The sequence below is a fragment of the Ovis canadensis genome, chromosome 9 (assembly GCF_042477335.2).
Source record: "Ovis canadensis isolate MfBH-ARS-UI-01 breed Bighorn chromosome 9, ARS-UI_OviCan_v2, whole genome shotgun sequence".
Lineage (NCBI taxonomy): Eukaryota > Metazoa > Chordata > Mammalia > Artiodactyla > Bovidae > Ovis > Ovis canadensis.
Genome location: NC_091253.1, coordinates 104,201,624 through 104,215,107, shown reverse-complemented (window position 1 = coordinate 104,215,107; position 13,484 = coordinate 104,201,624). Strand labels below are relative to the sequence as shown.

Genomic DNA, 13,484 nt, shown 5'->3' with positions numbered 1-13,484 from the left:
GAAATTACTTTTCAGACACAGTTAATAGAAATGTAAACTGAGATCAAAAGTGTTTGTGCTCTGTGAATGAAGAGTCCCACTTGGCGTGCACATGCCCAGCTTGTCCGCCACGAGGAAAGCACAGCAGTGCTCTCAACAGCGTCGTAATCGTCAGAGCCGCAAAGAACCTGAAGACCGGTCCGCACTGGAACGGGAGACTCCCTGTTGGGGCTCTAAAAACAACGAGACTGAGGGACTGGCAGTTAAGTGCAGAGACGTGGATGGGTTTCACAAATGTGACGTCGGATAGAACAGGCCACCCACGGGAAGGTGTGTGGAGTTGCTGGCCTGCCCCACTGTCGGCAGAGCGCTGGGTTCCCCCGCCGGTGAGAAGCAGGGCCCGGCTAGTGAGGACAGGAGGGCTTTGGGGGCTGCTGAAAGGCTCGGCCCTTGCTCACATTGCTGCTTCTGTTGGTTTTGTGAAAATTCATGAAGCTGAATACTTAGAGCATATACACTTTGCTGATGTGATATATTTTGCTTTCATGAATTTTTTTTTTAATGGAGATAAGGTTTACAAACAGTTGAATCTTAAGTTTTGCAGAATCTGCACATTCAGTTTTTAAAAGTACATGTTCTTGACAAAGAACAGATTATTTTAATTCAGTGTAGATATTTATAATTGGTTCTTGGAGAAAATTCTTTTGATTTTACCCTAATGTGCTTGTTCTTCAGTATCCTCTATAGCGTCACTCCTCTTTAAGCCTTGTTTCCCTAAGGAAGCCTGGGGATTGGCACTGTGGTGGTTACAGGTCAGGGGTGTGTTAGTATTGTACAGCCATTATCATTCTGGAAATTGAAGACGCTTACTATAATCTTGCCTTGTAATTTTTGGTTTTTATTGGGTTGTTATGAAAGGAAACATGTTTGGTTTGTATTATGAAAGGAAATAGTAAAATCCAAGCCACGAGAAGATTATTCCTCAAAACTGGCTTTCCAACAGATTCCATTTATAGTGACTCACCATTTTATTTGGACCACTTTACCTCTTCTCAGGAAATGAGATCAAGTGAGAATAATTTTCCATTAAAAAAAAAGTGATTTAATATATAATGTTTAAATATAGCTTTTTTGTAACAATGAGTTTTTTTATTTTTAAATTTCACAAATAACTGGCTTTCAGATTTTGTGATTTTGAAATTTTATTGAAGAGAAGTTACAACCTGTAGATGTCCGAAGTAGTCTTTAACTAGCAGAGTGTGTTAGCTAAGTGCTAGTAAGGATGCAGGGCTCCTGGCACTGTCTTGTACTGCTGATGGGGACGCAGAATGGTACAGCTGTTCTGGAAAACAGCTCAGCAGACTCTTATAAAGCTGAACTTATAGTTGCCATGTGACTCAGCAGTCCCACACTTGCCTGTTTGTACTGCAGAAATGAAAATTAAATTCACATAAAAACGGATACACAGTTGTTTGTAGCAGTTTTATTCCTAATAGCCAAAAGCTGGAAAGAACCTAGCTGTCTTTCAGTGGATGAGTCAATAAACAATAAACAATCTGTGGTACAGTCTCTACAGTGGAATACTGTTCATTATAATACGGGACAGACTGGTGGTACGTGTCCACCTTAGATGAGTTTCAAAGACATACTGAGTGAGATGAAAGCCAGCCTCAAAAATACATCCTTAGCATTCCATGTGTTTGGCACAGGGAACTCCGGGGGATGGCGGAGCTGTCCTGTATCCCACTCGTGGTAGTGGCCACACACGCTGACATTCACAGAATTACACACCAAAGGGAGAGAGTTACTTTTACTGTATGATAATTAAAAGAGAAAAGATGGTCCTGGAGTTTTTATGCCCTTTATTTCACATATCTATCTAACAGAAAGGCAGTGGTAGAAGTCCCGAGAAGTCGGCTTGCCCACTTTCAGAGCCTTGTACTCCGTAGCTTTGGAAGCCGTGGCTGGCGTGACCTCCTTCCTGGTCAGCGGAGAGCAGCAGGTGCGGGAGGCGTGGCCTCTGCCGTGCTGAGGCTGTGGGAGTGTAACGCTTTCCTCAACGGCTCCTCCTGATTTGCTTTCCCTACGGTCGTTCTGTAGAGTACGTGAAACTTGTCTTTTAACCGGGTTAAAGCTTCGTTCAGTTAGTGAGGTGTCCCCGACTGCTTGGTGGAGTCATCTCAGGGCAGGACGACTGGCGTGCAGGCCACAGCAGTGTTCCTCACAAGGTCGTGTCTGACCTTGCTTCCTTGCTCTTGCCGTTCCTTGCCCTTTGTTACATTTCCTCTGTGTTACTCTCACTGATTGCAGTGAGGAAATGTGACTTGTGTGTGTGTGAATATGCATGTATATGAGTTACTTTATGGAAAAAAATTAGAAAATCAGATGAGAACAGTGTTTTCATGTTTCCACAAGTCTTCAGTTTATGGCTTTCATCCAGTGGGAAGTAAGGCCACGCACCCAGTGAACAGTGGCTCCGTGGGAGAGAACCCACCTGCACCCCAGGAGACACGGATTTGATCCCTGGGTCGGGAAGACCCCCTGGAGGAGGGCATGGCAACCCACTCGAGTTATTCTAGTCTGGAGAATCCCATGGACAGAGGAGCCTGGTGGGCTGTGGGGTTGCAAAGAGTGGGACACGGCTGAGCTACTAAGCCTGCCTATTGAAAGTCCCTGGCATTTAGGGGATGTAACAGTGAACCACACGAATGTTCCCTCCTTCATGGAGCTTATAACAGTGAACCACATGAACGTCCCTCCTTCCTAGAGCTTACGTTGTCGTGCACTGTGGCATGAGGAGGAGCAGTGGTATATTCTGAGGAATTAATCCTGACTCATTTTAAACATCTTGAATTTCTGTCAGATTATAAAGCTTGTTGAATCCATTCACATTTTTGCCAGATAGAGAATAATTATTTTTTCAGTTCTGCCTGTGTTCTTTACATTTGCATCAGGGAACTGTAGTGGCTTAATGAAGGATGTGACAGTCATAATAAACACATAGCGTCGGTGGACAGACTCTGCTAACAGGCTGTGTGCCCCTGCACTCTCTGCTGCTGTTCACTCAGTTCTGCCCGGCTCTTTGCCACCCCGTGGACCGCAGCATCCGGGCCTCCTGTCCATCACCAGCTCCCGGAGCTCACTCAGACTCACGACCATCGAGTCGGTGATGCCATCCAGCCATCTCTTCCTCTGTCGTCCCCTTCTCCTCCTGCCCACAATCTTTCTCAGCACCAGAGTCTTTTCCAGTGAGTCAGCTCTTTGCATCAGGTGGCCGAAGTGTTGGAGCTTCAGCATCAGCCCTTTCAGTGACTATTCAGGGCTGATTCCTTTAGGGTCGACTGGGTTGGCCTTCTTGCATAAGTTTTGTCTTGGGCAATAAATCCATGGTGAACTTGGCTTGAAAGTGTTCCTGTGATTTATGGAAGATGATATAATGCTTACAAACAACTGGTGCCAAGTATTTAAGAAAACATTTGGTGAAATGTGTGTCTTATTGCTAAGCCTGGCTTTCTCTCTTCTTTCCCCTCTCCCCAGGAGAAATCTCAATTACTTCTCCAATGCTTACGCGGCTGCGGTTAGCGCTGTGGATCCTGACGCAGGGAATGGGGAGCTATGCATTAAGGTTCCATCAGAGCTGTGGAAACACGTCGATGGTAAAGTGTCCAGAACATTCGACTGTACAGTTAGATCATGGTGGATTCAGTAACTAAGAGCTTTTCATGAAAGTTCATGGTATTTAAGTTACAACCAGCTGAGATACACAGGAGTTGGAAGCTTTTTTTTGATAAAGATAACTGGCTAATAGGAAAACAGCAATCAAGTGCTGTGACAAAAAGCAACTCATTTCAATGTAGTTTTTAAAGTGAAAGTAATTTTAAAAAAACAAATGGAAGAAAACCCATATGATATTAAGTCAGTTTAGAATTACAGAGTTTTGTAAGAGGAAGGATCCTAAAAAATCATCTTATTCAGTTTCTTCCTTTCGCAGAAGAGCAGTCTGAAGTCTAAAGAGAGGAAGTGACCTGCTAAATGTGACTGATAAGGAGCGGAGCCAAGGCTAGAACCTGGGGTTTCTAGCACCCACTCTGCACACTCGTATTATTTCTAATTCTTTCTTTTCCTGTATAAAGTTACAGCTGTTTTAATTATTATACCTCTCTGCCTACCTTTATTTTGCTGTATAAGATTAATCAAAATAAGGACGTAAAGTACTCTGTTTTGTTTTTGCCTTTTTTGGATAGTTTGTGTGTGTGTGTATGGTGGGGAGAGGAGTTTATATTTTTAGAGATATTGCCTGATTTAGGGGAAAGGCATGGAAGGTCATTGTATTTTCAGGGACTGGAAAAAGTCCATATTGTTGTCATGTTCTGGGGGAAATTAAAAGCAACATTTTTTTTTAATCTTGTGAATGATGGATACGTGTATGTGTGTGTTCAGTTGTGTCTGACTCTTTACAACCCATGGACGGAGGCCCACCAGGCTCCTCTGTCCATGGGACTTTCAAAGCAAGAGTACTGGAGTGAGTTGCCTGTTTCCTTCTCCAGGGGAGCTTCCAGACCCAAGGACTGAACCCGAGTCTTCTGCGTCTCCTGCCCTGGCAGGCAGATTCTTTACCACTGAGCCACCTATGAAGCCCAGTCTCGGGAATGCAGTGCATATTTGTTGCTTAGAAATAAAGCATAATGGCTAATGCTGCGTAATGTAAATTCTTGGGTCCCCTTCCCACCTACTCCACTCCCTGCTCCTAATCCTCAAAGCCACAGGCAGGATTAGCAGGGTTTGTGGGAGCATAGTAAGTGGACAGACCTGAAAAGTGAGTTTTGAATGGGGTCTGGAAGACCGTAAGTGTCCTAGGTGGTAGTTTTGAACTTTTTTCTTTTGGCAGTATAGCACTGTCAGAAATGTTGAGAGGAGAATATGGTATGATCTATGTTTTGAGAGCCCACAGCTAGTAGCAACTAGAACTGAGTGGAGATAAGGACACCAATCCCTGGGGGCTCAGCTGGTGAAGAACCCGCCTGCAGTGCGGGAGACCTGGCTTCCGTCCCTGGGTTGGGAAGATCCCCTGGAGAAGGGAAAGGCCACCCACTCCAGGATTCTGCCCTGGAGAATTCCGTGGACTGTAGTCCCTGGGGTTGCACGGAGTCGGACAGGCCTGAGCGCCTTCCTGCTCGCACTGAGGACACCAGGAGAAGCAGGTTGCCGAGCTCCTGTAGGCAGAGAGATGGTAACCGCCTGCACTGGGTTAGACAGTGTGGTGTTTCTAGGTCACACTCAGCCTTTGGTTCCCACTTCATGTTCCGTGTTAGTCTTTACCCCTGTGACATCGACTACTGTGACCTGATATGTACTTATATGTCTGTGTATGTGCTTATTTGTTGCAGAGTTAAAGGTCCTAAAGATACACATCAATTTTTCTTTGGATCAGCCAAAAGGAGGTCTGCATTTCGTGGTACCCAGTGTAGAGGGAAGCATGGCAGAGAGAGGTGCCCATGTGTTCTCTTGTGGGTATCAGAACTCCACAAGGTAGAGTACGCGCTCTTAGGCATCGCAGCTGACTCCATGTTCTCAGCTGTGTTTCTCTCTGTGTGTGTACATGCAGCACGGGTGCTCCATATTGGATGTGGGTGTGGGCCTGGGCCGCGCCCCCTGCTGGGCCCTGCCCCACCCCCCCCCCCCGCCCCCGCTCCTCCTCAGCCCTGTCCTCCCCCCACTCTTCTCTGTGTGTGTGTGTGCATGCAGCACGGTGCTCCCTGCTGGACCCCCTCCCCGGGCCCCTCCTCAGCCCTGTCCTCCCCCGGGTCCCTCCTCAGCCCTGTCCTCCCCCGGGCCCCTCCTCAGCCCTGTCCTCCCCCGGGCCCCTCCTCAGCCCTGTCCTCCCCCCACTCCTCTCTGTGTGTGTGTGTGTGCATGCAGCACGGTGCTCCCTGCTGGACCCCCTCCCCCGGGCCCCTCCTCAGCCCTGTCCTCCCCTGGGCCCCTCCTCAGCCCTGTCCTCCCCCGGGCCCCTCCTCAGCCCTGTCCTCCCCCGGGCCCCTCCTCAGCCCTGTCCTCCCCCGGGCCCCTCCTCAGCCCTGTCCTCCCCCCGGGCTCCTCTTCAGCCTGCTCTTCTGAGGCCGTCACTGCTCTTTTACTCTTCAAACTTTTGTGTTGAAGTGAAACAGCGTACGGAAAAGTAATGAATTGTAAATAGAAAGTTTGGTACCTTTTCAAAGTGAACAGATTCCTGTAATTCACACTCACGTAGAGAAAAAGAACTGTAGCATTATCAGCGTTGCAGGGTCACCGCGTCTGCCCACTTGCACTCACTACTTCTCCTGATAGCCTGAGCAGTGACCTCCATCCTGAGCTCCAGAATGCCATGGATTAGTTGCACCTGGTTTTGAACTTTATTAAGTGGAAGCATATGTATCATGCTCTTTGTATCTGCCTTTCTTGTATAACTGTGGTAGTGAGATGGACATTTATTGTTCCATGTAATTGTAGTTCATTCTTGTAGCTCTGTATTTAACCACGTTACTGAAATATTCTCTTTGTTTTCTCTTCAGACTGTTAACTCCTCCAAGCCAGGGATATTGTCTTATCCTTCTTTGTATTTCAGTAACAAGTACAGACCCTGGTACACAGTAAAACCTAATCTGAGTAGAACATTGACTAGAAATTTAATGTCTGGCTTTATCAGCACTGTTTGAATTTATACAGTGCATCACATATTCCAGAGAAGCAGTTTCCTGATGTATAGAATAGATTCTGAATATTGTATTTTTTAAAACTTTATTGTAAGCATTTTTCAATCCTAAAAATGAATGCTACATAAAAACTAAACATACAAGTAAAAATTATTTGTAATTAAAACATCAGAAACTCAGATTTGGTTACTTCTTTTCAGGGTTTAAACTGGAGGTACCACATGATATATTTTATTAATATTGCCAAGTAATATTTGGAGACAGGGCTGTGTCGTTAATCATGTTTTTTCACATTGCTCAGTAGAAAGCATTAGTGTGCAGAGATCTAAAAGAAATTTTTTGTCTGCATTCTGTAAATGTTGAAATAACTTATATGTGGGAAGAACAATGTAGTTTACATTTTCAACATTTTCTGTACTGTTGATCTTTTTTCTAGATTTTGGTTCCCATGTGTTGATTCATACTCTGAGTTATGCACATGGAAGTTAGAGTTCACAGTGGATGCTGCCATGGTGGCGGTCTCCAATGGAGACTTGGTGGAGACCGTGTACACCCATGACATGAGGAAGAAGACCTTCCATTACATGCTCACCATTCCAACATCTGCGTCCAACATCGCCTTGGCCATTGGACCTTTTGAAATCCTCGTAGATCCATATATGCACGAGGTAGACTGTGGCTTCTTGCTCCCTCCTCTCCTACTCTTTCAAGCCTGATTGGGAGAATACGAATAAAATACCAAGGTTTTCTTAATTCTTTTTTCAGCTACGAGAACTCTCACTAGAGAGAAGGTTTTTTAATCTGAAATGTGTAATGATATAAACTCTTTAAATTTTCGTATTTTTTTCATCAGAGGGCTTAGTGTTCCAAAAGAGCTTCAAGTAACTTGGTTAGAATATTGGTCAATTTCTCTAACTGATTCTGTTGTAGAACTACTTTGAGTTTATGAATGTTCTAGTTCCCTCTCCAGAACCTGAAATATTGCAGTTTCAGAATTAAAAAGCAAGATTTATTCTAACTTCAGCATATGTAGAGGGAAGAGAAAGGTTAAGGCAGGCAGGACTGGAGCCCGGGTCAGTGAGCTCACTGAGGTTTCCTCCAGTTCCCTCCGCATGTCTGATCGTAAATCAGGGACCAGTTGATAAGCCCTGTCATGCTGTTAGGCCTCCTTAAGCATCACGTTTCTCTTGGGTATAAAGTGATTCATTTGTTATTGACCCTCATAGTCTCTGTGTAGGTTTAAAGTAATATTTGAATGAATCCCTTAATTGACAAGGTTTATAAAATCACTCATGGAAAATATTCAAGATACTTTATGAATGGTTTGCTTTTGGTATCTTAACAGTGACTCTTAAACGTGTATTCACTGATAAGATGCAGTGAATTTTACCATTTTTTGGTAAATGACCCACTTTAAAATAAAAATTTGATTAGTACCTGGTTCGTATTTTGGAAGAATTTTTGGTTTCCCACTGAGCCATCGGATGGGAGAAACGTAAATGTCAGTCAAGAAATATTTTTCTTTAATACTTACAGCCTGTGACTTAGTCTTTCTCTCTCAAGTAAAGTTTCTCTTGTATTACCAGTAGGTTTGCTATCATGTAGTTTTGTTTAAGAGTGAGTCTTTTTTTGATGAATAGTATTTTCTGTTTTCTTTGTGTACCAGCGAGAGTGCTCATCGCGGTGCAGCTGGGCCCTGAGCACTGGTGATCCACGCTCGCTCACCCTCCACTTAGGCAGTCTAGTCTGTCCTTTCATAATGTTGCTAGAAGAGTAGTTTTTTATTGTATGTTAAAAGCTTTCCTTGCCTCCACATCCTGCAGTCATCAGATCTCTTTAGCATGGCTTTCAAGAGCATCTAGAATTTGACCCTAATAGTCCTTTCTAGGGAGAAGGCAATGGCATCTCACTCCAGTGCTCGTGCCTGGAGAATCCCATGGACAGAGGAGCCTGGTGGGCTGCAGTCCATGGGGTCGCTAAGTCGGACACGACTGAGCGACTTCACTTTGACTTTTCACTTTCATGCATTGGAGAAGGAAATGGCAACCCACTCCAGTGTTCTTGCCTGGAGAGTCCCAGGGACGGGGGAGCCTGGTGGGCTGCTGTCTATGGGGCCACACAGAGTCGGACATGACCAAAGTGACTTAGCAGCAACAGCAGCAGTCCTTTCTAGCTTTTTCCTAATTTCTTTTCTATTTATGTTTGTTCAACATAGTTTACTTATATTTTTTCCAGCCAAACCGTATTTTCCCGTCTTTGACTCCATTTGCAATGTCCTCTTTTTCTGTCCATACCTGTCAAACTTTTGTCCAGTTCTAAAAGATCAGCTCAGATTTAGTCTTCATAAAACCTTTCTGGATCATTTTGGTCAGAGTGCCTGCATGCTCAGTTGCTCAGTCTTGTCTAATTGTTTGCGACCCCGTAGTCTGTAGCCCACCAGGCTCCTCTGTCCATGGGAGTCACTTGGTGAGAATTCTGGATGGGTTGCCATGCCCTCCTCCAGGGGATCTTTCTGATCCAGGGATCAAACCCCCGTCTCCTGCATTGGCAGGCATTCTTTACCCCTGAGCCACCTGGGGGGCCTGCTGGTCAGAGTGATGATGTCATTTTTGATGTTACTCTTATGCACAGAGTCATAATAAGGGGCAGTGCGATGGTATGTAATATATGAGTGTTTGTGTCCAAAGTGGGATGTAGTGGAAGAAAGTCCGAATTATTGTTTCTGTTGCCTGCATTCCTTATCTCCTCACTGCCAGTAAGCCTTCCCTGCAGCTTTCATGTTGTTCTTTGTGTGTGCTGAAGATAGTCAGCTTCTGATTCTGTAAGACAGTACTGTGACGTGCGGTATTCACTAGGTTAGATTTATGAGTGAAAGGCGGGTTTATAGTAAGTCTCGAAAGTTTAGATTATTTTTGTTTTGTAGGAGAAACTTTTAATTTGTAACCAAAATTATATTTTCATTGGATCTAACCTAAGCGTTTCATAGACATAAAATCTATCATGAATTTAATTCTGACGCATTGAATATTTCATAAACATAATAATGGTAGTCACTAATTGCATGCCAGTGTTTTATCTCAGCTCCATGGATTTGTTGTAAAAATGAGGGGGAGGGGAGGGACTTAAATGCGGCTTCGTTTATAATTGAGGTATTTAGGGAATTTGAGAGGTAAGCTACCTGTTACTTAATGGTCTCCCCTGCTTTCTGTTTCCAGGTCACTCATTTTTGTTTACCTCAGCTTCTGCCTTTGCTTAAACATACCACGTCGTATCTTCATGAAGTTTTTGAATTTTATGAAGAAATTCTTACATGTCGATACCCATATTCCTGTTTTAAGACTGTATTCATTGATGAAGCTTATGTTGAAGTGGCTGCTTATGCTTCCATGAGCATTTTTAGGTCTGTATCCAAATTTGAAATGACTAAATTAGGTTCATGATGTGAAGGTTATTTATTTTGTGATCATTTTTAAGATGCATTTTGAACTTTTTTCCTTCAATTTAGCTATGAATGGCTTTGTAGAAATTCTGTGTTTTTAAAATTTTTAAATGTAGAAAATAAAGAAATAAAGAAATTGAAATAAAGAAAATTTCAAAATAGCCCCAAAGAGTCAATATCTTTATCCAGAATTATCTGCTGCTAATAGTTTACGTGTTTGTTTTAGTCTCTTTTCTGCTTATGCACGTCAGCAAATATACAAAGGACCATATGGCTATTTAGTGGAGTTTTTGTCCTAGCACCATATAAAAATTTACTAATATCATCAGAAATTTGTATGTAAAAAAACCTGAGGAGGAAAAAACCTTATTTTCTTTTTTTCTCTTACCCACTTTATCTCCCTCCCTTATTTTATTCCTTGAAAAGTTCCCAATTTGGAAGTTTTCTGTCTCAGGATCAATAATTTTTTTTTCTGCGTCCATTTTCTCTTCTGTAAAATGGACATAATAATAGTGTTCCTGCATTCTTCAGAGTGGTTAGAAGATCTGATGGGTCAGTGTATTTGAAAGTAAATATTATAGGACAAAAAGTTAATAGTATTATTAGGAAAAGATTTTTGAAATTAGAAGACCCCCCTCATAAAATGACTAGTCTCTGATGAACATATTAATTTCTGATTGCTGCTACAACTGCCTAGCCCCCAAAAAGAATATTTATATTTTTCACGGAAATTGGTGGAGAACATTACAGCCCTTACTTTAAACAAAAGTTACTAAAACATGGATTTCAGCTAAAATTTGAAAAGATGTAAAAGCTGTTGGGGAGAGTATTCTGTTTTTTCTCTGTTGTATCTTAGTTGAATTCCATCATTTTAAAAGTGTGATTGTTTTATTTTGATTGAATAGTTATTTATTTCTTGGTTATAATTAACTGTCTGCTCTTTGAAATTCCAGCACGAATCTGCTGCACAGTGCTATGATTATAGATGAGACGCCTTTGACCAGAAGGTGTTTAGCCCAGTCTTTGGCCCAGCAGTTTTTTGGATGTTTCATATCCAGAATGTCTTGGTGAGTAACTTCGAAGTTTACAACTCCTGAGAAGAATCAGAAAAGTTTATTCTTATTTTCTTTTCCTGCAGTGTAAGTTGAACTTTGTTCTAACTGCAGATAATTAATAGACACTATTCTGTATATGTTTAAAGAAAAATAATGAGTATAAATTTTATCCTAATTTTTTTGCCATTTCCTCAGTATGTCAGTATAATCAGCTCTGTAATTCTCAGTAAGGTAAGAATTTTGACAGCAGCAGTTCCTTAAAGAATGGAGTAAATACTGTGGATACAAGGACTTGAGTGTGCAGAGAACTGCGGTCAGGATTCTGATGCCAGCTCTCAGTGCACTCCTCCACAGTGCTGGCAGTGCTGTAGGGGTTTCCTGTTAGTGCCTGGTTTTGAACTAATTTACTTGAAAAATGTGAGAAATAAAATACTTTTCGTTTTCTTTCTGATTAACCTGAGGTAAATTTGAAGAAACAGACAGAATTTCCTTAAGATTATAACCTACAATTATAACATATATTGATAGTATGTAAGTCTTGATTTCTTTTTGTTTTTTCTTTCTGGAGGGTGAAGGACAGAGGGTAAGGCCTCTTAATTTATAATTTCCTAAGACACATAGTTTCACTCAAGAATAGTCTCTGCAACATGTAGAATGTTTGAACGAATGAATAGATAGACATGAATATATACCTGAGTGGATGGCGTCATTGTCTCTCCTCTTAAGAAACTAAGAAATCAGTGATTAGACCTCGGGTCTCCGGGTGCTGCTGTAATCACGCGCGGGGCTGGCAGGGCTAGAGTGTGGGCGTTGGCAGAGCTGAGCCGTGTGGTCCTGGCTGTGTGCCTGTGGCTCCTCAGAAGCGGGCGGTGTGGGCGGGCCTAGGGGAGGAGCTCTGCCAGAGGGAGCCCAGAGCAGCAGCCCTGAGACTCGCAAGGGGTGGCCGGAGGGAGTGGGCGCCAAACAGGTCCAGGACTTGTGCCTTCTTTAAACAGGCAGAGAAGTGCTTGCTGTGCTTGCTCTGTTGCCCTCTTTGGCCTTATCTGAAGAATTCTTATTAAAATAATAAAATTTATTATATTTTATTTATATTTAAATAATATGTTGTTGTTTGGCTTTTTGCTTAGGTCTGATGAATGGGTATTGAAAGGAATTTCCGGTTATATTTATGGTCTTTGGATGAAAAAAACTTTTGGTGTTAATGAATACCGCCACTGGATTAAAGAGGTAAGAGCAGCTGGATCCATTTATCTACGTAGGAGTCACTGAGACGTGCTCGTGTTCTCCAGATTTCCCTTTATTTTTAGTAGCTAAAATACTTACTGTTAATTGAAAGCCCCTGGTTTTTTCTGAAAAAAGAATCATTTTATAGAGACTTTTCTGTTTTATCTAGTTTCTGTTGCCATTGTTGGCCTCCAAAGACTTTTGCTAAGAATGAGAATATTTAAGCTCCTTAAACATCAATTCAGCTGTTAGATATAGTCCTGCTCCTCACAGTCACTATTTTTAATGGAATCCTGTGGCATTAATCTCTGAGGGCTTCCTAGGTGGTACTAGGGGTGAAGAGTCCTCTTGCCAGCGCAGGAGACACAAGCGATGCAGGTTCAATCCCTGGGTCGTCCGGAAGATCCCCTGGAGTAGAAACTGGCAGCCCGCTCCAGTATCCTTGCCTGGAAGATTCCATGGGCAGAGGAGCCATGCTTTCTGAATTGGTTTAGACTCAGAAGCCAGATTCTGGAGCCAGTTTGCTGTTCACTTTGCTTTTATTCACTGCCAAGCTTTGTGACGTGGGCCACTGGCTCCAGGCCTCTTGTATCAGGAGAGTGAGCAGTGGCAGCATCTGCGCCGTGGGCGGGCACTGGAGGCGTCCCACAGGCAGTGTGCGCAGCACCCGGGTCACAGGGAGTGCGCGCTGTGCGTGGTCCAGTCCTGCAAAGCATTGGCGCTCTGTCATTTTCGCATCTTCTCCCATTATTTAAAGATTTTGGCCAAACAGAAAAAAAGACGATTGTATTTTGCCCATTCTGTTCCCATGCGTTTCATTGTCCCCTTGCCTCCCCCCTTCTCAGTTGGAAACAGTGTCGCCTTTAATAGCCTCATTAGATGGGCCCTTTTTATTCTCCCTCTTTCTCATTTTGTATACCTTGGTCATCTAAACCTAAACTCAAGTAAGTTAAAAAGTAATTGTAAAAAATTTCAAGCACTGAGGGTTAGGAAACAATCCATACATCTACAACTGTACAAGTCCATTTTTGAGTTCAAAAACTGTTAACCAAGGGGGAAATGTGGCATACAGCATTCATGGCACTCCAGGCACTG

General features: G+C 43.1%; 1 protein-coding gene across 5 annotated transcripts in view; it reads left to right on the top strand.

Annotated features, from left to right (window-relative positions):
- TAF2 (TATA-box binding protein associated factor 2) overlaps window positions 1-13,484 on the top strand; it is a 96,727-nt gene that overhangs the window by 20,450 nt on the left and 62,793 nt on the right. For all 5 annotated transcript variants that reach the window (XM_069600749.1, XM_069600748.1, XM_069600750.1 and 2 more), the window contains exons 4-9: window positions 3,517-3,635; window positions 5,367-5,508; window positions 7,108-7,339; window positions 9,887-10,071; window positions 11,064-11,177; window positions 12,293-12,392. In XM_069600749.1, the coding sequence (XP_069456850.1) occupies window positions 5,456-5,508; window positions 7,108-7,339; window positions 9,887-10,071; window positions 11,064-11,177; window positions 12,293-12,392 (684 nt within the window). In that variant the 5' untranslated portion in view covers window positions 3,517-3,635; window positions 5,367-5,455. The remainder of the gene's footprint in view (window positions 1-3,516; window positions 3,636-5,366; window positions 5,509-7,107; window positions 7,340-9,886; window positions 10,072-11,063; window positions 11,178-12,292; window positions 12,393-13,484) is intronic.